Genomic DNA, 23,522 nt, shown 5'->3' on the forward strand with positions numbered 1-23,522 from the left:
GAGATATTTCAAGCCTTTATTTGTTATAATTTTGATGATTATGGCTTACAGCTTATGAAACCCACAAAATCAAAATCTCAGAAAATTAGAATATTACATGAAATCACACAGTAATTACACAGTGATACCATGGTCATTGAAGCAGGTTTTGGTTCTTTTGGCAGTGTGGGCCGGTGCAAATCCTGCTGGAGAATGAAGGAAGCATGAAGTGCTCTGGAAATGTCCTGGTGGACGGCTGCGTTGACTCTGGATTTAATAAAGCACAGTGGACCAAAGTCCTCTTTTCTGATGAGAGCAAATTTTGCATCTCATTTGGAAACCAAGGTCCCAGAGTCTGGAGGAAGAATGGAGAGGCACACAATCCAAGATGCTGGAAGTCCAGTGTGAAGTTTCCACAGTCTGTGTTGGTTTGGGGAGCCATGTCATCGGCTGGTGTTGGTCCACTGTGCTGTCCACTCAACGCAGCCATCTACCAGGACATTTCCAGAGCACTTCATGCTTCCTTCAGCAGACAAGCTTTATGGAGATGCTGACTTCATTCTCCAGCAGGATTTGCACCTGCCCACACTGCCAAAAGAACCAAAACCTGGTTCAATGACCATGGTATCACTGTGTAATTACTGTGTGATTTCATGTAATATTCTAATTTTCTGGGATTTTGATTTTGTGGTTTTCATAAGCTGTAAGCCATAATCATCAAAATTATAACAAATAAAGGCTTGAAATATCTCACTTTGCATGTAATGAGTCTATATAATATATTAGTTCCACCTGTTAAGTTGAATTCTTGAAATAAATCAACTTTTTGATGATATTCTAATTTTATGACCAGCACCTGTATAATTTATAATTAATGCAGCACAGACTGTTTGATAACTTTAACATCAAAAATCCTGTCTATTCATTGTATGCATTTGAAATATAGAGTTGGGTTCTGTTTTAATGTACCCAAGTGTACCTAAAATAAAAAGAGTTTATAGCTTTTATAGGTTTGTAGCTCTTAATTTCTTTTTATTAATTAACCGCTTGTAAACTTATGTTCACTGTTCTCTTTTTAAAATAATTATAGGATTTGTATTAAATCTATATTCATTGAGTGGAATCGAAATTGAATTTAGATTTGAAAATCGAATCGAGAATCAAAATCGAATCGAATTGAGAGCTTGCGAATCGAATCACTTTTTGTGTGAAATCATGTTTATTTTTTTGTCCATCAAAACTGTGCTTTCACTTTAACTGAACGTGAGCAGCGCAGCATAAATAGACTCGGCACCGAAACCCCCGCTTCACTGCTGCTCACGCGTCGCTCACACTTGCGGTCTGAAATGGCCGTAATACACAAGGTTTCATAGTCATACATGTGCGTTCTGTGTGCAAATGTGATGCTGATGTTGCGTGATGTTAATCATGTGGTGCCCGAGTGCATTTGACCGGCATACAATGTCATGGCCGATCACGTGAAAATCGGCCAATTCCGGTCACCAGCAGATCAATCAGTGCATCTCTAAAAGATTAGCATTAAAAGTATAATGTTCAGATAGGCTATGCGACAAATTATTATAATGCTATTTCATAACAATACTAATAATAATATAAATATTTTATGTTTTTTACGTTTTTTTACCTTTTTTCCGCTTTTTTTCCCAACTTTCTGCGGCCCCCACTTTGAAAACCCCGGGCCTGTACCAATTATTGAACCATGCTGTTACTAAACTTAATAAAATAGTGTTTAGTAAGGCTACCAAATGTTGTGACAATCACAATAGCCTTACAATTATTGTTTCTGAGTGTCTAGTCATTACCACTCTGATTCATGTCCGTTTCAGCCTGATGTTTCTGATGTTAGTTTTCATTTTTCCTTAGGCTACATGCAGTTTGAGGAAATGGATAACAGCGGTGCTCAACCTTCGACTAGCGCTGCTGTGTTATCGCAGGAGCATCCACAAACACCCACAGTGGAGCCGACTCCAGCCACAGATGTGCCAGAGACTGAGCCAATAGTTGATAACGCTCAACCTTCGACCAGCGCTGCTGTGTTATCGCAGGAGTGTCCACAAACACCCACAGTGGAGCCGACTCCAGCCACAGATGTGCCAGAGACTGAGCCAATAGTTGATTACGCTCAAACTTCGACCAGCGCTGCTGTGTTATCTGAGAGAAACCCCATCAGTAGCCCAAGAGATGGACCTGTGCAGATCAGCCCAACAGGTAACATTAATACAAACTAAAACTCACATGTATGCAGAAATAACAGTGGGACACGAGTACGTATGAATGTATGAATGAGAACGTAAGAATGCTGATTTGTCATTTTAACTGAAATTAGGACTGGTGTTGAAATTAGGACATTGTCGGTCAGTGTTTCTGACAATAATAAAAAACTAACAATAATACTGATAAGATAATAATACTACTACGAATTCTGCTACTAATAAGAATATAAACTGCATGAAGGATTTATAAGCTGCCGGGTTCATTAATATTAATCACTGCATTCGCTCAAACTGATTTGCTGAAATCAAAACGATGAGATTGCCATTTGCACATTAGTTTCTTGCTCATAAAGGCTGAATAATTTAAATGAACTGCATTATTTTTACAGGACAATACTATACTAATAATATCGTTTACATGTAGCACCTCAGTACGTCAATGGACTACTTCCGCGTTCTAGTTAGTACATATCGGGAGTTTCCGGTTAGAGCGTTCAGCGCATCTCCATACATGAGAATGCAGATTATCACTATGTTTTATGGCTGCCAATTGATTAAAACAGTGAATAATAATCTCTGTATTAACCCTTAAACAGTCAAGAGTAGAAAATGACAAGCAACAAATAATTTCATGTCATTTTTTTATATCATCTGGACTTAAGTAAATCATATCCAAAAGAATTTTTGAAAAATGTTATGTATTTTGGATTTTATGAGTTGTGACTCCCAGATCACATTGCCTGTTTAGGGTATAAAAAAAAGACCAAATCTATAACTGTAACTGCCATTGCATGTTTAAAACAATTATATCCTATACTTCAACTCATATAATGTTGACATATTATATATCATTGGAAAGCTTACAAACTCAAGATTCAGCCTGTGAAAACCGTTTTGAAATCGGACCTTGCGTTACCATAAATTTGGTAAAATGGTAAAAAATGTTGGATTTAGGTCAGGCTGACTAATTGATCACAGATAAATCATGTGACCAGCATACTCAAGACAGACAGGCTGTATCAGTTTAACCTGTAAATGTTATAATTGGTGAAAAAATAAATAAATACCTCATACAAAGATTGTTACACAAAAATGAATACAAAGTTAATCCCTTTTTTATACCCAAAAGGGGCAATGTGACTCAGGTGTAACATATATTTCAAATAACAACATGAACAACATTTTTATAAATCTTCTTTTTCAGCACCTTAAAGGGATACTTCAGGATTTAGCATTAAGCTTTGTATTAGTAGAAAACCTGTAGTATTTTCGAATTACCGTGCTTTCCACCCTCATATCCCTGAGAGGAGAAGTTTATGTATTTTTTATCTGGAAAAGATCCTCCGATGACGCAAAAATCGTCATATTGCGTCATTGGAGGATTTTCTGGCCAGAGGCTAAAGACTACAGCCAGTAGGAGGAGCTGTTCCGCATGTGTTCAACCCGCCCATAGGAGGTGGGATCTCACACCTGTCTTTCTTTGGAAGCTAAGCTAGCAGGCTCTTGTTCTGTGGAGAAAGCTGAGTAGTAGGAGAAAGCTGAGTAGTAGGGGTTACCATCCTCTTTTTCCCGGACTTGTCCGGCGGGCGAGATCGTCCAAAATGTCCGGGATTCGGCTTTTGCTTTCTGCTGTCGCCATTCATTGTTTACATGCACACCTTTTGTTTCAATTAGGGATGCAAATTATCGATTAATTCATTAATCATTAATTGATTGACCTTATCGATCGATTAACGATTAACTGATAAGCGGCTATTTTCCTGAGAATGTAAATTTCTCACGGTATCAATAGTGTCTTTAACATAAAAAGCAAAATATTGCTTAAAGGCTACTGAATAAAAATGCATGTTATATTGCTCAATTTATGTTTTATTGTAACAGTTGGGATACGGTACAGATAATGGCATTTATGTAGTTTAACAAAATAAATTATGCACAGAAAATTAAAATACATAAAAAATAATTGTGCACCGCTCACCTGTTGCATGTGAAACATTAAGCAACATAAAATAAATTTTAAATAAAAATCTACATGGGTAGGCTTAGCCTACAATATTAAAGGAGCTGTATGTAAGATTGTGGCCAAAACTGGTACTGCAATCACTTTCAAATTACTGTAGAGCAGTGTATCCGCTCCCCCTCCCCCCTGACTCGAGGTTGCCAGATATGCTGCAGGATCCAGCAGGAACGTAGGCTGCTACAAGGAGCTGCAGCTGTGGTAAGAGCAGCAGAGCTGGCAACCTGGATGCCGAAACACTTCTGACTTCGTGATTGGTAGATAGGTGGAGGGTGGGGCTTCAGGCCAAAACACAAGATGACAACATCAACATCAGTTGAGGGCTGCAAGTTCACTTTTTAAATGACAATATCCTGGCCGTACTACTGTTGTCAGCGATATAAGTATTTGAAATGAACATGATTTCTTAATGTCTAGTGACATATCAGGGCCATTTTATGATTAATTGAAATACATTTCTTACATACAGCTCCTTTAAGCCTACATATAATAATCTATCTGGTAAACTACTTGAATGAAAAACTTGAAACATTAGCAGCAGCAGCAGCACTTATAAGGTAACAGTAAGATTACTAGACCTGGAAACTTCAAATATAGAACTGAACACAACTTAAATCATCCCTGAGGTGACAGTAAAATTAGAGGGCGTCCCTCGTTTACACTGTCAGTGAAATGTGACCAAATTCCGATTTTTTGCTCACATGTGACACAGATCCGATGTGTTCTATGACAGTGTAAACAGGAAAAAAACGCATGCATTCGGATATATCGAGATCGGTTTCAGGCCTCGTTCATATGTGGAAATAAATCGGATATGTGCCAATGCGACTGTCATGTAAACGGGCAGATCGGATTTTCTGAGGCATTTGGCAACGTCTCCGCGGTTTAATGACGAGAGAAACCCCGACGCGCATCTGCAAAGGGACGGATGACCCGACGAAACGTTGTGTCGTCGTAGGAGAGGAATGTGGACAAACGTTGACACAACATATGTTGTACACAACAACATTTCGGACCGACCGCTCCTCGTTAAAGCCAATATTTAAAGCCAGTAGGCTATGCTCCCACCAGTCCTGAGATCGCTCTCACACACAATAACTGAAGCATATGCGCAATGGTGTCACTTTTCGTCCTCCTTCGCCTCAAATTTGAAATGCTCCCACACTCCACTCCGTTTTGACCGCCTCATGTTTGGTTTCTTTTTTGCCGCCTCAGGTTTGTGTCGGGTCTCTCGCCGCCCGCGAGAATCTCGTGTCACGTTCGCAATGTTCAATTAGCCGACAATTAATTTAATTTAATCGAGTAAATTATTGTTGACAATTAATCGATAATCGATTAACCGTTTACATCCCTAGTTTCAATCTAACTGAATTCATTCCGATTGGTGAATCTGAATGTAGTGTTTACATGAATAGTCCAGTCATTTTAAGCCAAAATGGGGGTCAACCTTGAACAAATTGCAACAGAAGCAAACTCAACTGATTTTGTATCCTCAATATGTCCTGAGTAAGGAAAAAAAAAGTCCCGAAGAATCCCATTAGGGGAAAGTTTCGAAAAAGACCCAAATATAGCCTATTCATACCCTATGCATTTTTTTTTTCTCACGTGAATAGGGTAAAATTTTAACCTTTAGATATCACCATGAAAATTACTGAGTTGATTACTTGCATCAAGACTAACAAAAAAAAGTTTTTTGAAATTGTTTGTTAACATAGACAAACGGTGCATAATCTAATTATATGTGCTAATTTGCATATATACCACAACAGATCTAAACATTGGGTATAGCCAGGTGAAAATGTCTTATTGAATCTTGTTGACATATAACAGTAAAATACTTAATATTAAGGTCTGAATGGAACCCATTTAGGCTACCCATGAGCATTAATACATAGAGGCAGGAAGAAGTACTTTAGAAACCAGCCTTTATTCATTTTTAAGAGATGGGGTTTGGGGCTGGGTCCGTGGGACTGTTTCTGGGGGACGAGTCTGAGGGAAGAACAGGAGACAATGGTAAGGAGAATGCAGAAGACAAAAGGAAGGCAAAATAAAAAGTGAATCCCCAGAAACAGTCCCACGCTACCAACTGTTTTGACAATCACAATAGCTTACTTACACTTGTTGTTTGTAATTCTCACTCCAAGATAAACTCAAAAGTTGGCAGCCCTGTGTTTATACAAATGGACATACAGAAATTAAAAAGATAATATCAGCATATTAGGATTGTACTTGTAATCTCTCTAGTGTTCTTGGAAATTGGCTGAGCAGGAACATGAACTTAAATGCAAAACAATAGGTTACTGTCGTAACCCCGGTTCTCTGAAACATCGAGTGGAGAGATCCACCTATGGGAAGGGCATCCTGTACCTGACCTCTGCAGAAGCATCCAATTGCACCAAGTCTGGCTAACAGACAGAAGCGCGCAGCCAATGCCAGGTAAGGCCACACCCCCTTACCTAAGGCATATAGCTGTCAGGCGCGCTCTTCCCCCTCAGTAAGTATATTCGCTTCTCGTGCGGCAAGCGGGGCAAAGCTGGTGGATCTCTCCACTCGATGTTTCAGAGAACCGGGGTTACGACAGTAACCTATTGTTCTCTTTCATCATCTTGTTTCGAGATCCACCTATGGGAGAGACATGGACAGCTCCCCGATTGCCCAATACACTCACAGTGAGGTTCTGAAGGCCAGAGAAGGACGGTCACCTCAGAGAGGCGGTGCCTGACACGTCCCACAAACATGACCCTGCAAGGGTGACGCCACGCTGAACTGCTGTGGACAAGCAGGGCATGAAACATGCATGAGACACATACATGATAATGGCCCCCGCACCACCAATGCACATAGCTAAACCCAAGAAGGAATGCGAATGCTTGGTGACAGGAATGAACATGGCCAGCCGGCCATTCAAAGGGCTAAGAGGACCCTACCCCTAGGACCAAGTGAGCCACCGAGGTTCTGGTGACATCCAACCTGTAGTAACGCTCAAAGGTATGAGGAGAGGCCCAGCTGGCAGTGGAGCAGATGTCCTGCAGTGGCACTTCCCTGAACAAAGCCCAAGAGGCGGCTAAGCCCCTTGTGGAATGAGCTCTGATGCCCCCTGGGGGCTGCACTCCCTTTGCTTCATAAGCCATAGTATAGCGTCCACAAGCCAATGTGTGAGGCATTGCTTTGAAATGGGACTCCCCTTGTGCGGGGGAGCCCTTGAAACAAAGAGCTGGTTGCTCTTGCGGAAAGCACTGGTCCTGGTCATATATGCTTGCAGAGCACGGACGGGACACAGAGAATTCAGCCCCTGATCCTCCGGGGAGGCAAAAGGTGGAGGGTGAAAAGCGAATAGCTCCAAAACCTCCGAAGTGAACGCAGGGAAGCATTTCGGCATGAAACCTTATCTCCACTTAGGGAGAATTTGGTGCACGAGGGGTGAACCGAGAGTGCATGTAGCTCACTGACCCGTATAGCAGATGCCAAGACCGAGAGCAAAACTGTCTTGAGGGACAGCAGCTTAACCCCCTGAGGTCAGCTATCGCGCCGGCGCGATAGGCTCGTTTTTTTCCGTATGAGTGCAAAAAAAAAATATATATATATATATATTAATTTTTATCTTATATGCTTGTGTTATACATCAATCGATCCTGTTTAGTGTGTATTTTTTTTGTGTATGCTCATAATAAAAACAAAGTGTTGTGCTTTTCGCCAAATAAAGAAAAATAAACATGATGCGAGTTCTGCCTACTCTCCGTCAAGTGAAGTCAATTCTGAAACGCGTCCGAAAATGAACTGTAACTCAGCGAATACTCAGTCAAACAGGCATACAGTCACACAGGCATGAAGCTTGAATTCTCTTCTTTTAAATGAAGTAATTTTTATAAAAAACAAATATTCACAGTTTATGTAATATGTATGCAAAGAGAGAGATGTCAGTCGTTCTCATCTCAGCTAATTAAGTTTTAATGTGCTCCGCCCACGGAGAGCGCGCGCTATTCAAACGCAAATGTGAGGCGATCCAAACAAACCTGTGAAACGCCCACATCAGCTGGATAACACACACCGCGAGTTCACTTTCAGACTTATGTACTTTACGATGCTGTGAGGAATAATACTATCTTGATAATAATCCTGCAAAAATTTACCTCAGAAGTTCTGGAAGTATCATTTCGAGGAGCAAACGGATCCCGCTGAGGAATTAGGTCAGTTCTGTTTGCTTTGTTCTAATCGGAATGAATGAACGCACAGATGCGTGCTGTTGTGGAGCTACTACAGCTGGCAAAAATACTGTTTAAATATGAATCGCGTTTCTATGAATGAATGAACGCACAGATGCGTGCTGTTGTGGAGCTACTACAGCTGGCAAAAATACTGTTTTAATATGAATCGCGAATACAAAGAAAGATTACACTGGAAATATTGTTACAATTTTAAATGTTGTTGTAATTGTATAACCTTAAAAAAAAATATATATATATATATATATATATATAAGGATAGATGTAAACAAAATCTTAAAAGGTCATTATAAGCCTTCTCTTTAAATAATTTTATTATGCTTTATTAGTGACACATTTGGGAAGAGAATATATTCCAAATCTGAAAATACAGTATGAGAACAATTAACTGCACAATTACTAGAAATGTTTACCTTGGATATTGTACAATTTGCAAGCAAAATTTGTGGAAAAAAACAACAAACCAGTTATATATTGTCCTTGCATTCTTGTGGCTCAGTCACACACCTGAATGAAAGGCTCATTACGTATGCAGCCTCATTATGCGGGCCCCATTGACTCCGCAGGTGTGAATCACGCCCACCCGCATATGGCCTTTCCAAACAAAAAGTGTTTTACAAGATTTAAATCAATGTATTGTGTTATGTGAATGATTAGGCAGGATGATTTTCACATAATTTTGAAGAAAAAATTCTAGGCAACGTCATCCATTAGTCAAAAGTCTTATTTACATATATTTAGAATGTGTTTTATGGCCTTATTTCAGAAACTTTAGTTTTTTGTTTTTGAAAAAACCATGCATAAACATTATTCTATCAAAAATACAAACATGTACATGCAAGTTGTTCACATATTATGGTAGCCCTGTTTGTGCTAAATAGAGTGAATTTACACCTTTGCCATTAATATGTTTATAAGCAACTGAAAAAAGCACAAATGTCAGGGCATGTCAGAACATCTCAAGGACCCCAAGGCGCGTTTGCCGACCTCAGAGGGTTAATATACAGTAGTGTGATTCTTCCGGATAAATCTGGAAATCCAGCTTTTCCGACCTGAAAAAATGCTCTCGTAAATCATGAAAACAGGACAAAATAAATGTAAAGAGAGACATAGTGGAGTTTCCTATTTTCGTTTTGACAAGTATAATAAATTCTGTAGTCTACCCCTTACATCAGGGTTCACCAATCTCGGTCCTGGAGGGCCGCTGTCCTGCAGAGTTTAGCTCCAACCCCAATTAAACACACCTGAACCAGCTAATCAAGGTCTCATTAGGCATACTAGAAACTTTCAAACAGGTGTGTTGGAGCTGGTTGGAGCGAAACTCTGCAGGACAGCGGCCCTCCAGGACCGAGATTGGTGAACCCTGCCTTACATGACCTGTCAAGTGACATCAGGGTTTTTCCTACGAGAATTATGAGGCGGCCGCCTCCATCAAATTTCGTGCCGCCTCCGGCTCTCGACAAAACTCGGACAGACAGTCACATGGTCAGATACAGTTTTCCCACCGTGACGGTTCTGTTGCGGTTACCGCTCCACGTGTGTCCATTCTCAAACCGTATAGTGCTGCGCGGATCGCGGATAATCCGCGGGTCGGGCAGGACAAGTAATTAAAACATTTCATTACAATTAATCGAGGGTGGATGACAGATAAATCATTATAATGTGTTGAGAGTTTAATAAAGACATGGAACTCTCATCACGGTAAAACGCAATGAACGTGCGTCACTTTTACTTTCGTTTTCAACAACGTAATTCTCTTCAGGGAAAACCAATCAAGGAAAACATATCAGAGCTAGACAATAACGCTTGTCTGGGACACGTGTGTTTTTTTTTATATTGGCTCAACCGGACAAATGCCCTGATTAAAACAATTTTTTATTAAAAAATTAAAAATAACTATCAGCTAACTATTAGATACAGTGCTATGCATAAGTTTAGACACCCATGCCAAAGTTGACTAAAAAGAGGAATAAAAAATCATCTTTTGGAAATTGAACTTAATGCCTTAATTAAAAAAATTAGGAAAAATCCAACCTTTAAGGACACCAATTTTCTTTGTGAATGAATAATGTATCGTAAATAAATAAATGTTCATCCTTAAAATACAGGGTGCATAAGTTTGGACACCCCTATGTTAAATGCCCATAGAGGCAGGCAGATTTTTATTTTTAAAGGCCAGTTACTTCATGGTGCATGATACTATGCATCCTGATAAAGTTCCCTTGGCCTTTGGAATTAAAATAGCCCCACATCATCACATAGCCTTCACCATACCTAGAGATTGGCATGGTTTTATTTCAGTTAGCCTAATAGCTGGTTTGATTTGCATTGAGAGATGATCTTATGGAAAGTACTCCATTTAATAAAATTAGGGGGAAAATGCCTTTTATAAAGGTAAAAAAAAAATTTAAAATTTAAAAAAAGAAATGTAATTTTTCCAAAAGAAGAACTTTTATTTTAAATAAATGTTCATTTTTTAAACCAGCCTACTTCAGTGTGATATGTTACCATATTATCATGCTTAACACTGAGAATTTGAATAATTGTAATGTGATGATCAGATAGAGATATCTAAATCAAAGAATATGGGCGGTTTTCGGGTGGATTATTTATTTTTAACAGTGGATTTGGGTGACTCAAAGTGCACCAGATTAATGAATTTATCTTTAAAATGTTCAAAATTTTCTTCCGGGGGGGCATGCCCCCGGACCCCCCTAGAGGTACCAGGCTCCACCCACAAAAATAATGTGGGAAACACATTAGGCTATATGATGATCCACGAAAAATACTCATTTAATTACCTTATTATTAAAATACATTATTAGGATTTTACCACCTCCGCCTCATTTTGAGCCAGGAAAAACCCTGGACATTATTCTAAAACGCATACGCATAAAACTCCCCTGACATGGTTAGAAAATACTGCCTCTAGAGCCAGCTGCACAACGAGAAAATGTCATAGCATGATCAGAATAGCCTACGGAAGCCCTGAACCACAACAACAACAAAAAAAAAAAATCCGTAAAGAAAAAAAGAAAAAAAATCTAGTATTTTGAGATTAAAGTCGAAACATTTCGAGAATAAAGTCAAAACATAATGAGAATACAGTCTTCCGTAGAAGTTGCGTGTCATTGTCAAAAAAACGATAACTAACTAAAACTGTAATGTGTGTTTGGCAAAACTAACTAAAATAAAATAAAATTATAGAGTAAATGTCCTTAGTTTTCGTCTTTGTCAAGGTCTTTCATTTTTAACGCTATTTAAAACACGCAGCGTATTCGTTCAGCTGCATTTCCTTTCCCTGCTCTCAGTCTCTGTCTCTCACATGCGCGCGCCCGCACACACACACACACACACACACACACACACACACACACACAGCCCCTCCCCTCCGTGCACACCGCGTCTCCATGAGAACGAGTGTTCGTTCGACGTTGAAAGCAAGTTCGCTAAAGGTTAGTATCTCTATCTCGTGAACACCTTACAATCACACATTAAAAAGTGGTATCAAAATATTTTAAATTCTGAATATAATTTTGTCAGTGTGTTAATGTCGACCCGAGAAGCGATTGCGCCTTTTTTAGAAAGTTAACTAGTCGCAAGTTTGAGGTAAAATGCACTTTTTGGTTGTGGTTGTCGATGTCAAAACACTATATAAGCTTTGATTCAAATATTAAATAATGTTATGTCATTTTTTTACTTTTAAACTGAATGTTTGCTGCTTCAATCCAGATGAGTAGGCTATTGACTGTAGGGAAAGTGGGGTGAGTTGTGCCAGTTTTTACTCAAAGTGACTTTAAAGTGAGGCCATGGCAGTAATTCCTTCAACTTAACGATGTACATGTATTTCAGGATGTGGTGCATCCCTGAGAACAATAACTTTGGATCTGAACTAATTGTTTCAGAAATATAGCTTTTGGGGAAAAAGTGGTCTCATGGCACAACTTGCCCCTGGTGCGGGGGAAGTTGTGCCTTTTGGGGAATACATTGGGGTAAATTGTGCCAGTGATTTCTGAAGTAAAACAGAACATTTTAATGTTATGAACTGTAATGCTATATGAAAGCAAGACAAATTCAATACAAAATTACTCATTTAAGGTTTATTTAGATATTGTCACCCTGGAATACCATAGCATGCGTTTTTCCTACTATGGTCAATTGCATAGGGATTTTGTATTGAGCATAACTCTGGATCACAGTGTCATAGAGACAAGGGGGCGGGCTCATTTTACTCAGACGACCAATCAGTCTCTCAGGATCATTGTGAAGCTATCAAGCTACGCCCTAGCAACCATTTAGAGCACCATAGCAACACAATATATGATATTTGTGACTCATTTCAGGCAAAAGGGCTTTGGCAATAGATGCCTGTTGACATAGCGCTGTCTGTCAATTATGTAACATATAAGAATAAAGTGACTAGGCTAATTTCTAAACATACTATTGTGACATAGGCCACTTAAAAACGGAATAAAACTTCTCTTTAATAACAACATGACATCATGACTTTGCGTAAACATACACGCCACTTTCAAGTCAAGTGGCGTGTTATTTATACGCATTTTGAGCTTTCCGCGTGTATGTCCACGCGCGTGTATGTGTACGCCGTTAAACGTCAGAGTGATTCCGCGTGTATGTGTACGCCGTTAAATGTCCGAGCGAAACGGAGGAAAATGTATATCTACATCTGGGGAGCAATATTTTTTTTCCTAGGATGGTAGGGGAACACTCATAAATGGTATTAACCCGAGTGATGGGTAGGTTTAGGGACGCGGTTGGGGTAGGTCATATATATTTATATACAGTAATGTAACGTAAATCAACGGCGTTGATAAACACGCTGAAAAGCGATGCGTGTTGATAACACGCCAAAAATGGAAATACGAATTGGCGTGTCATACATACGCCATTTCATGAGATCAGTCTGTTAATAACATAGTGCAAGCTCAAAACTGAAATCAGTGTTAGCTAAATTAAACAAATAGCAGGCAGGCCTAAGTCAAACAGTGATGAGGCATGCCCATCTCCTCACTTCTCAAGATTATCCCCTGTGAGTATGTAGGTCTAGGTGGTCTGGATCTGGCACAACTTAACCCAGGCCCTTTGGCACAAATCACCCCAGACCCACACTTTTGAAAAACTAGCATGATCCAGCAGTTAAGAGCTAACATCATGCTAACTGTATAGACTCATTGTGTAGCCTACTAAAGCACTAAAACATGTGTGAAATGTTTTCAAACTTGTCTATAATTTTTCAGACACTACAATCAAAAAACCTTAATCATAGAAATTTTACTTTGAAAGGGGAAAAAACAGTTTTTTTGCACTAAAATGTTCTTAACTTTCATGCCATGTGTCTCTCTTCTTTGGAGGATGAGTAAAAGTGATTGCTTTTCAAAATTATGTGGTCACATGACCAATTTCTTCTATGGTTTTCCAGAAACAAGGGTGGAACTACTTCCCCCCTGGCACAAATCACCCCACTCTCCCCATGGGGTAAATTTAGTATAGGGTGTGGAAATTGTACAGCTGTGGTATTTGTATAGGGTGTGAATTCTGTATAGAAGATGTGTAGATTTTTGGTACAGCGTGTGGATTTTGTAAGAGGTAAAGGAATTTCAATGGGGTGTGAATTTTTTTCTAAAATTGTATTATGTTTTTATTATTATTAATAATACTTTACATTAATACTTTTTCTGACTTTTTTGAATCTTGCCCCTGACAAATAACCCAAATTACAAAAAAAGACTAAAACTAACACTAAAACTAATAAAAACTAAACTAAAACTAAGCATTTTCAAAAAATAAAAAATAAACTAAACTAGCAAACCCACTTTAAAAACTAATTAAAACTAAACTGAATTTGAAAACAAAAAGTCAAAACGAAATAAAAATAAAAACTAATGAAAAATGCAAAACTATAATAACCCTGCTAGCTACACTAGCGGCGGTCATAATTATGTTACTGTGTGTGTGTGTGTGTGGGGGGGGTGTGTGTCATGGTAGGTGCGACCGTATATTTTCCTGCTTTTTTGTCCTTTGTCAATCACACCTATGAATATACTATCCTGTTGTGTTCATTGCAATATAAATACATAAGAGTACATTTAAAAAAGTACAGCAGCATATATATAATCTCTTGAACAAAATACATTTTTAACAAAGATCAGTGAAATGGGTTTGTTGAGCTATATTTATAAATTTTATAAAGTTATTAACATTTCAGTTATACCTGTATATACAGTTTTACGTTAATCATTCAGCTGTAATCTGTGCTAATAAATGTTTCTAATCAATTTTCTTTGCTTTCCGAAAAACACACAAAAGAGAGGAAAGGCCGTTCTCGTTGGGCTGCTGTAAAGTGTGGCATCCAAACCCTTACAAGCAAAGTGTTTCCTTCTGTGCCTGACCGAGAGCCTTCGCAGGAGCGTCCACAAACACCCGGACAAAAGCCGACTCCAGCCGAACCAACAGACCGTGAGTCTCCAGTTATCTTGCAGTGCTGTAGTCTAGTTTTTTGTAGCGAGTAAACTGAGATTTCTACACCCTTAGTTCTAGAGACAATTCAATATAGCAACAACCCCCTGCTGCTACAGTTACGTTAATGAGAACATATAAGCTACTTTTACTTATAGTAGCGGTAAATATAGCCTGCGTATCACATACCACTAGATTCATGTCCATTTCAATCTGTTGTTCTGGTTTTGTTTGTAATCTCCACTCATACTGGCTCTTCACCTCATCTGCACTGGTGTGTTCTGTCTCATGCTGTATGTTAACATGTTGTTGCTGTGTGTTTTTCAGTGAGCTTAAAGTTTCCTCATGAACCGACACTGCAACATAAATATTTTCGGTCTCTTTACAAAGTGGGAAAGAAACTGAGATATGATGATCGTGTCCATGAAGGAATTAGAAGATCGGACGGCCAGAAAGTATGTTGCTCTTTCTCCAAAAACAAACGTTTTGTCTCTTGTTTCCTTCTGTGAACTTTGAGTCTTGCCATAAACATCAGTGTTGACAGTTTTGATCAAAAAGTGTTTAAAAAATTGAAAGACTGTAGATGATCATGTGCAAAAATTTGTCTTTATTTTTTAGGTTGACATCAAACTTGTTGAGAGGTGCAGACTTTGGGAAAGATCAGTAAGTTGACAAGACTTTATTCTTCATGAAATTCTCTAGTAAGAATTGGTTTGTTAAATTCGGTAATATAGATAGTATGAGATATAACACAACACAATTACACAACCAAAGCCTAGAAGCATTGGTTATAAAGTTCATGTAAAGTTTTCTTTTTTTTTCCCATTAGCTGGGTTTCCATCCAAACGTGAAGCAAATCTTTTTCAAATAAAAAATGTGAATTAGGTGCGTTTCCATCGGGTTGTTTGAACGGATGACGTGGTATTGGTAACCTAGTAACCAATAGTAAATTAAACACCGTCAGCAAAACAGTAGTGATCTTTTTGTATTTTTGTATGTTAATACAAGTAAGGATAATATGATTATCCTTTCGCTACACTGCTCAGCCACACGACAAGTAGTCACTAGCTTAATGTTATTTTGATGTGTTTTTATCCTTAATATCAGGTCAGAAAACATGAGCAGTAACACAAGCAAGCAAAGTAGCGTTTAAATGCATTTTAATAACAGACAACATAAAGACAGAACGTAGAATATGTAAAGTGAAACTGTCATATTGAGCAGGGACAACCTTTAACAACCTTATAAATGTGGTCTGTTTTAAGTGTGATGTGCTTACAATGGTTTTATTTTGAATAGTTCAATATAAATCAGATTCATTTGGCAAATGCGTTTCCATCTCCCAATATTCGCATCCTTTTTCGCACAAGTCAAAAACTAGGCAGGGAACTACACTGCGACCAAAATGGTCGCATATGCGACCTTTTGAAAGGCCATTGCGACCAAAATTTTTAATGGGTCGCAAATGTATCACTGATTATTTTTGTACCTATGTTTTAGGCAATATGCTATGATTTACTATGAGCATTTATTAAAACAGAAATGTGTATTTTAAGAATACGTTTTATAACGTGCTCTGAGCATTCAACACATCAAGTTGGCTTCAGCCCCGCGACCGTTACTTAGATTAAAACGTACCATTGTATCTGCGCGACTCGCGAGCTCTCTCTCTCTCACACAAATACGGACGCGCGCGCACACAGAGAGAGAAGATAATTGTAAAATGAAAATTGACGGGCTATAGTTTAAATTTTGTTCTTGCTTGTTTTTTTTTCTGTCAAAATGTCGGAAAGCATATTGTATTATCCATCCGTGTTTTTAAAATTCGTTAAATGACGGACGTTTTACAACACAGCCCTCGTTATATGTCGGATTCGTCAAACTTAGCCTACTTGATAGTATTTTTAGAATAAGTGATTCGTTATGCTATTATTGGACTCCTGTCTATTCATTGTCAACTGTTTTCTATAAATATGTTTGTATTGGCTAACATTTATGCAGCTAATGCCTGTCCTGTTTAAAATGTGCAATGTTCAAATGCAAAGACAGCACGTCACAAATAGAAGCTCTTTTCCCTGTGATATTTAGTATCATATTTGGTTATTGGAATAATAAATTAAGTAGCCTATCTTTATTGTACACCTGTTTTTTTTTTGTTTTTTTTTACTGTTTTCTAGTTGACCAGCACACATTATATGCAATGCAATATAATGCATGTGTGTCCTATGTGTGACATATTTTGCACACAGGTAAAGGTGCCCAACATAAGTCATTTCTAAAGTAAAAAAAAATAAAAATAAAATAAATAAAAAATGTTTTGGAAAATATCTCTTTATTTGATTATCAGTAAATTTGTTTTCTATACAGAGATATCGATATCGGCCATAACAGCAATATTAATATCGGTTATTATCGGTATCGGCCACAATTTTCACATCGGTGCATCACTACTTAAGAGTTCAGGAGTCTGCCCATCTGTGCCAACCATAGCATGTTGAAATCCATTTTGCACTTTATTGTGTACTGTATTTTCTATTGCAGTAAATCTATCCCAACCAATGTTAAAGAAAACAAAAACAAGAAGGCATGTGGTTTAAAAGATGGCAAGTAAAATAAAAAGCACATCTGTATGCAATACAGTTTCATTATTGTTCATTATTATCCAGAGCGGCTTACTATAAACAATTTGTGCGACCAAATCATGTTTTGCGCCAGTAACTGAAAAAGTTAGTAGCGCAAGTGCCACCAGTGGAAAAGGTTAGTGTAGTTCCCTGCTAGGGGTGCACGATTCAGAAAATTTCACGATTCGATTCGATACCGATTTTTAGTCTCAAGATTCGATTCAAAATCGATTTTCGATTCAAAAACGATTCTCGATTCAAAAAACGATTCACAGTATGTAAATGTAGTTGACTTTTTCCTGTGTGATTGCAGTAGACATACAATTTAAAAGAAAAGAAATAAATTAAATGAAGTTTGATATTACTTTGTCTTCATAAAAACTTTTGCAACTAAACAGTGCAAAGTGGTCAGCTTTCAAATACATTTAATTTAAGTTTAAATTAAAACTTAAATAATATATTTTTTATTTTTTTTTTATTTTTTTTACATTTAGCTTTAAAGTGCTGTAGTCAGATCAAACAAACAATACTGCTAAATGTAGTTTAAGGAGTAGCCTAAGCTATTGACGGCAAAATAGGCTACAGAATATTTCGTTCTGTATTGACAGGTGCAATTTTTGAAAATCGATAAAAAAAAATACAATAAGCCTACATTATATCTGCATTTATGTCAAAACCTAGACTTTCAAACATCAGAATGTCATTTATTAATATGAATATTCGTGTCAAAATGACATATACACATTCTATTTTGCCTGGAAACGCTTCCAACACGCTTGCGTGTCGCAAGAAAAATAGGCGTCGTTCTATTTCTAGCATGCACGTGTTTTCCGCACGACTCGGGCCACCGTGCGTGTCACGCAGGCTGTGTGCAAGCTCTAACCTGTTAACATGGGAGCCAAAATAAAAACAGACACGCCACACAGCCAGCCTTCGGCCGGTGACACACTGGCTGCGTGACGTTTCTGTTGCGTGTCAGCTGCGTGGCGTTTTCTCTGTCTTTGCACACCAGAAACGTGTCTGACGCGGCGCTGCTGCTAGGTGACATATGATAAGCCTCATTGGTGATATATTTGACATATGGGGAGAGAGTTGTGGAAGGCCTATACTTCATGTTAAACATAAATATAGCAGCAAAGACAACGTCAGCAGTACTGACACAAAATAGGCTACAGAATATTTCGTTCTGTATTGACAGGTGCAATATTTGAAAATCAATAATATTTTTTTAAATTGCATTTATATTTGCATTTATGTCAAACCCTAGACACTTTCAAACATCAAAATTACATTTAATAATATGTATTCGTGTCAAAATGTCATATAAACATCTTTTCCTATACAATTTGGCTTGGAAACGCTTCCAAGACAATTGCGTGTCGCGTGAAAAATAGGCGTCGGTTCTATTTCTAGCATGCACGCGTTTTCCGCGTGGCTCTAGCCGCGCCTGAGACGCGCGTGTCACGCAGGCAGTGTGCAAACTCTAACCTGTTAACATGGGAGCCGAAATAAAAACGGACACGCCACGTGTTTTGCCGGCCTTCCTTCTGCTCTGCTTCTGCTGCACTTTTTCTTTTGGCTATGACAAGAGTGTGCAGGCGTAAGTGTGAATTCGATGCAGCACCATTTATGGGAATGGCAAGCTAAACTCATTTCAGGACAATACTAAAAAATATATATTTCAATAAAAAAAAATCGATTTTTGGAATTCTATGAAACGATTTTGAATCGGTAAAGTTTGAATCGCGATTCATATGTGAATCGATTTTTTTGCCCACCCCTATCAAAAACCTCCTCAAGCGAGTGTGTGAACTTTTTTGCGACTTGAGGGATTTTTTTCTCATTTGCCGTTTCCATCATGTTTCTGATGCGAGACTTCAAAATGTGCATAAAAACAGGGTGATGGAAACATAGCTAATGCTTTCATCTTTCATTTCCCTCACTCTTTAATTAGGAGATTTGAAATTAGCGAATGTTTTGTCAATCTCTTTTATTTAGCCTCAGTTTGTCGAAGAGGGGGCTACATTGCTAGAAATGCAAAAGCCTCCAAATTGTGACCATTTCATACGGTTATATGACCGTTTCATCTTGGAAGACCAAAACATCCTGATAATGGAACATCTTCCTGCCTATGTGACCTGGAGTGAGTTCATCAGAAGAAACAGAGGGCGTCTGACTGAAAAGACAGCAAACCGCATCATGAGCCAAATCTTTGTTGCAGTGCGTCACTGCACGGATAATCATCTTTTTTACCCAGTACTCAAGAGATTGATACTGATCAACCCAAAAACCCTGCATATAAAATATGCACACCTTGCCGAAAAAGACTACAAAAGTGAGTTGGCTTTTTGAACACAGATCACTGATGACAACTGGTGATGTTTTACTAAACACTGGAAATGCCTTGTTTGCAGGAAGTGAAAGCACAGATGATGATTTGCGCCACGAAATCCTCTTTCTATCCATACTGAATTATCACAGCAGAGACCTGTTCATTGGTAAGATCAATAACAAGAACGAAGTGGAAATAACATTGCTTGGAGCTCTGACACATAAAGTTACAGTAAAATGATAAGCGTCAAACCTTGATGACGAATGAGCGTCTTCATGTCATAGTAACAGCAACAAATGCTTTGTATTTCATGGTAACATTCACATTCACCGCTGTCTTCTGAAAACTTTCACAGAAGATCAGCTGGAGAAATGGTTTGATGCAAAAGACTACTTGACTACAGAGAAAATTTTAGATCATCCCTGGTTTGCAGATTTTCCCAGAGATGTCAAGAGGAACCAGAAGAAGCCAAAAAACTAAGAAAAAGAGGTGGGTTTTTTTGTTTGTTTAATCAATTCAGGCCTTTAAATCAAAAAGACATTATTTTGAGATAGAAGAGTCTCAGACCTGCCAACCTCTACGCATTTTGACCTCAAAGTACGCTGGTACGATTTGTCATTCTAAACCACGCAAAAACCTGAAATGAGAAATGTAGCATGAATGTAATGTTAATGTGTTAAAAATAACTAAAGTACCTAATTATGTTACATATTCATTTAAACAAAACTAACAAACTAGCGTGTTAATTACTTATGGATTTAAAAGTACCATTGTCTCAGTGCTGCGCAAGCTCTTTCTCACAAACGCACACACAGAGAGAGTAGATGGGCAACTAAGTCTAAATTTTGTTCTTGCTTGTGTTTTTTTCTGTCAAAATATTAGAAAGCATTTTGTATTATCAATCATTATTAATTTTTTAAAAATCGTAAAATACTGTTAACAAAACCCCTCATTATATAGACCTACTTAGAGCCTCTTTCACCTAGATATCATCATATAGAGACTGTTTTTGTTCCCCGAATTAGGACATACAAAAAACTTTCAAACCCATCTAAGGGTAACATTTTTATTGATGTTCAACAATGAAAAAACAGATATAAATCAAATGAGCAAATGATAAAGCTTGGGTTGTTGAATATTCAATCCCTTACTTCAAAAGCACTTATTGTTAATGATATGATTACATACTATAATTTAGATGTGCTGTGTTTGACAGAAACCTGGTTAAAAACAAACGTTTACATTGCTTTAATTGAGTCCACCCCTTAAGATTACTGTGTTGAACATGAACCTCGTCTGAAAGGCAAAGGCGGAGGTGTTGCTGTAATTTATACGAATATTTTTAGAATTACTAAGAAGTCTAGTTTGAAATCTAATTATTTTGAAGTGTTGGTGCTTCATATAGCAATATATAGTGTAAATGATAAATTACGTTTGAGATTTGTGCTGGCTACTGTATACAGGCCACCATAAAGACTTTATCAAAGAATTTGCTCATTTTCTATCAGAGTTAGTATTGGTTACAGATAAAGTCATAATTGTTGATGATTTTAATATACATGTAGATAGCGAAAAGATGCATTGGGACTGGCATTTAACCCTCTGGGGTCTGAGGTGTTTTCTGGCCCTGGAGGTGTTCTGACATGTGCTGACATTTGTGCTTATTTCTGTTACTTGTGACATTTTCATGGCTAAAGTCTAATTACACTATATTCAGCACAAACTATGCTACAATAATATATCAGCAGCATGTATGTAAAAGTTTGTAGTTTTGAGATAATGAAATTTATGCGCGGTTTGTGAAAATACAAAAAAAAATTGTCACTGAAATAAGGCCATGAAACCCATACTGATTACTTCTTCACAAGACTTTTGAAAATTGTATCATGTAGCCTAGAATATTTGCTCCAAAACTATGTGAAAATCATCCTGACTGCTCATTCAGGTAAGACAATATAATGATTTAAAATTGGTAAGACGTGTTTTGTGTAAGAAAGCTTTATGCGAAGAGGCATAACACGTCATTAATATGTATGGTTTTCACACCTGAGAAAGACAAAGGCCCTCCCCTAATGGCCCTATTAGGAGCTATCAGGCCCTATCATTCTGAGCAAGCTTGCACAAAGAATGAGGAGATTTAAAAAAGAATGGCTTTTTGATTGTTTTGATTTATTTACAACACAACATAATCCAAAGATACACAACAAATGATAAAAAAGCACATTATTGAAAACAATAATCCAAAGACCGAGACCTTTGTGCCAAAAACATTGTACATACCTTTAATTTCCAAGGTGTTTGATTTTCACTTTACCATGTTCATGTACAGAGATTCATGTGAATGTTGAAGTCAGCAGGACTCATCGGTGGGGCCTCTGGTCCTTGTTAAAAAAAAAAAAAATAGAATGATATCAAGAGAAACTATAGGGCTACACGATTTTGGCAATAGATTTTAGATTTTTCTGGTTAAAATTGCTTTTTAAAATTTACAGAATACACACACACAAATGTTTCCAACAATATATAATGAACAGGTTTGTGCCTTGTAGGCATAGGCTACGTGTAGTGCTGCATAAAATAATAATAACAATAACCTATAGCAGCCTTTCAGAGTAACAACTACGCTAGATAAAAAATATATTGGTTATCATATGTTACTTCAAATGTTTCCATTCGTTATGATGATATTAAATGAGATTAGAGAAAAACATGAAGCCTAATGTTTGGTGCATTTTGCTTTTCAAACGCACAATGTGTTTTGAATATGAAACATTCAAACGCATGGCACTCCAAAATATGATACATTCAAACGCACGGCGCGCTCCAATATGATACATTCAAACACACGCCGCTCCAAATATGATACATTCAAAAGCAGAGTGCGCTCCAAAATATGAAACATTATATACATTATTATACATATCTACGTTTGAGCAGATATTCACAAACACACTATTTAACAGTAAACACGAGTCTAAATATTATAATATTCACCAAATATCTAGCAATAGTTCAACTGCAATGTGAAGTTTATGCAACAATAACATTAAAGGTGCCGTAGAATGGATTATTTTATTATTTTATAATGTTTCCTGGGGTGCCCTTATAATGTTAGTATGTTTTTTAGATCAAAATTTGTTATAATTTAGAAATAAAAGGCATATTTCCTAGCCTGATTTCATCACCTGATTTGAACACTCTGTTTGAAGGGGCGTGTCTGCTGTGAGACTTCAGTGTTGTTGCCCACTGCTGTGATTGGCTGAGATGCTTGCATATGAAATATCTGGCATTACATGTAGAGCTATCTGGAAAACTTTTACTATTACAGCTTTTATACGTTTTAACTATTACAGCTATCAGGATTAACGAATCATGAGAAGTTTTTTAAGTATTTAGATCTATTCCCATCACATAAAAGGTTGCAGTGAGCATTGAGCAGATGACAGCCTGTTGATCGCGTGAATGAAGATCTTATCACTGCAACGCGATTTACTGATGCATAAACAGTGTTGAACGACTTTGAGAGAAAGATTATCTGTCTGAACTTGAACAATTACACATCAGAAACACACATAACCCACCGGTTCTCCAGAGGCTCGGATGAAGGAGCTAAAAAAATATTTTTGTGTTCATTTGTAC

At 37.7% G+C, this 23,522-nt stretch overlaps 1 protein-coding gene across 1 annotated transcript in view; it reads left to right on the forward strand.

The window, feature by feature from the left end:
* LOC307147312 (uncharacterized protein) overlaps positions 1-20,399 on the forward strand; it is a 53,299-nt gene extending 32,900 nt beyond the window's left edge. The window contains exons 10-16 of the mRNA XM_079851990.1: positions 1,864-2,208; positions 14,781-14,930; positions 15,258-15,385; positions 15,549-15,593; positions 19,550-19,886; positions 19,966-20,049; positions 20,239-20,399. Of these exons, the coding sequence (XP_079708116.1) occupies positions 1,864-2,208; positions 14,781-14,930; positions 15,258-15,385; positions 15,549-15,593; positions 19,550-19,886; positions 19,966-20,049; positions 20,239-20,363 (1,214 nt within the window). The 3' untranslated portion in view covers positions 20,364-20,399. The remainder of the gene's footprint in view (positions 1-1,863; positions 2,209-14,780; positions 14,931-15,257; positions 15,386-15,548; positions 15,594-19,549; positions 19,887-19,965; positions 20,050-20,238) is intronic.
* The last annotated feature ends 3,123 nt before the right edge of the window (positions 20,400-23,522 follow it).

This window comes from Squalius cephalus (assembly GCF_949319135.1).
Source record: "Squalius cephalus genome assembly, chromosome: 19".
Lineage (NCBI taxonomy): Eukaryota > Metazoa > Chordata > Actinopteri > Cypriniformes > Leuciscidae > Squalius > Squalius cephalus.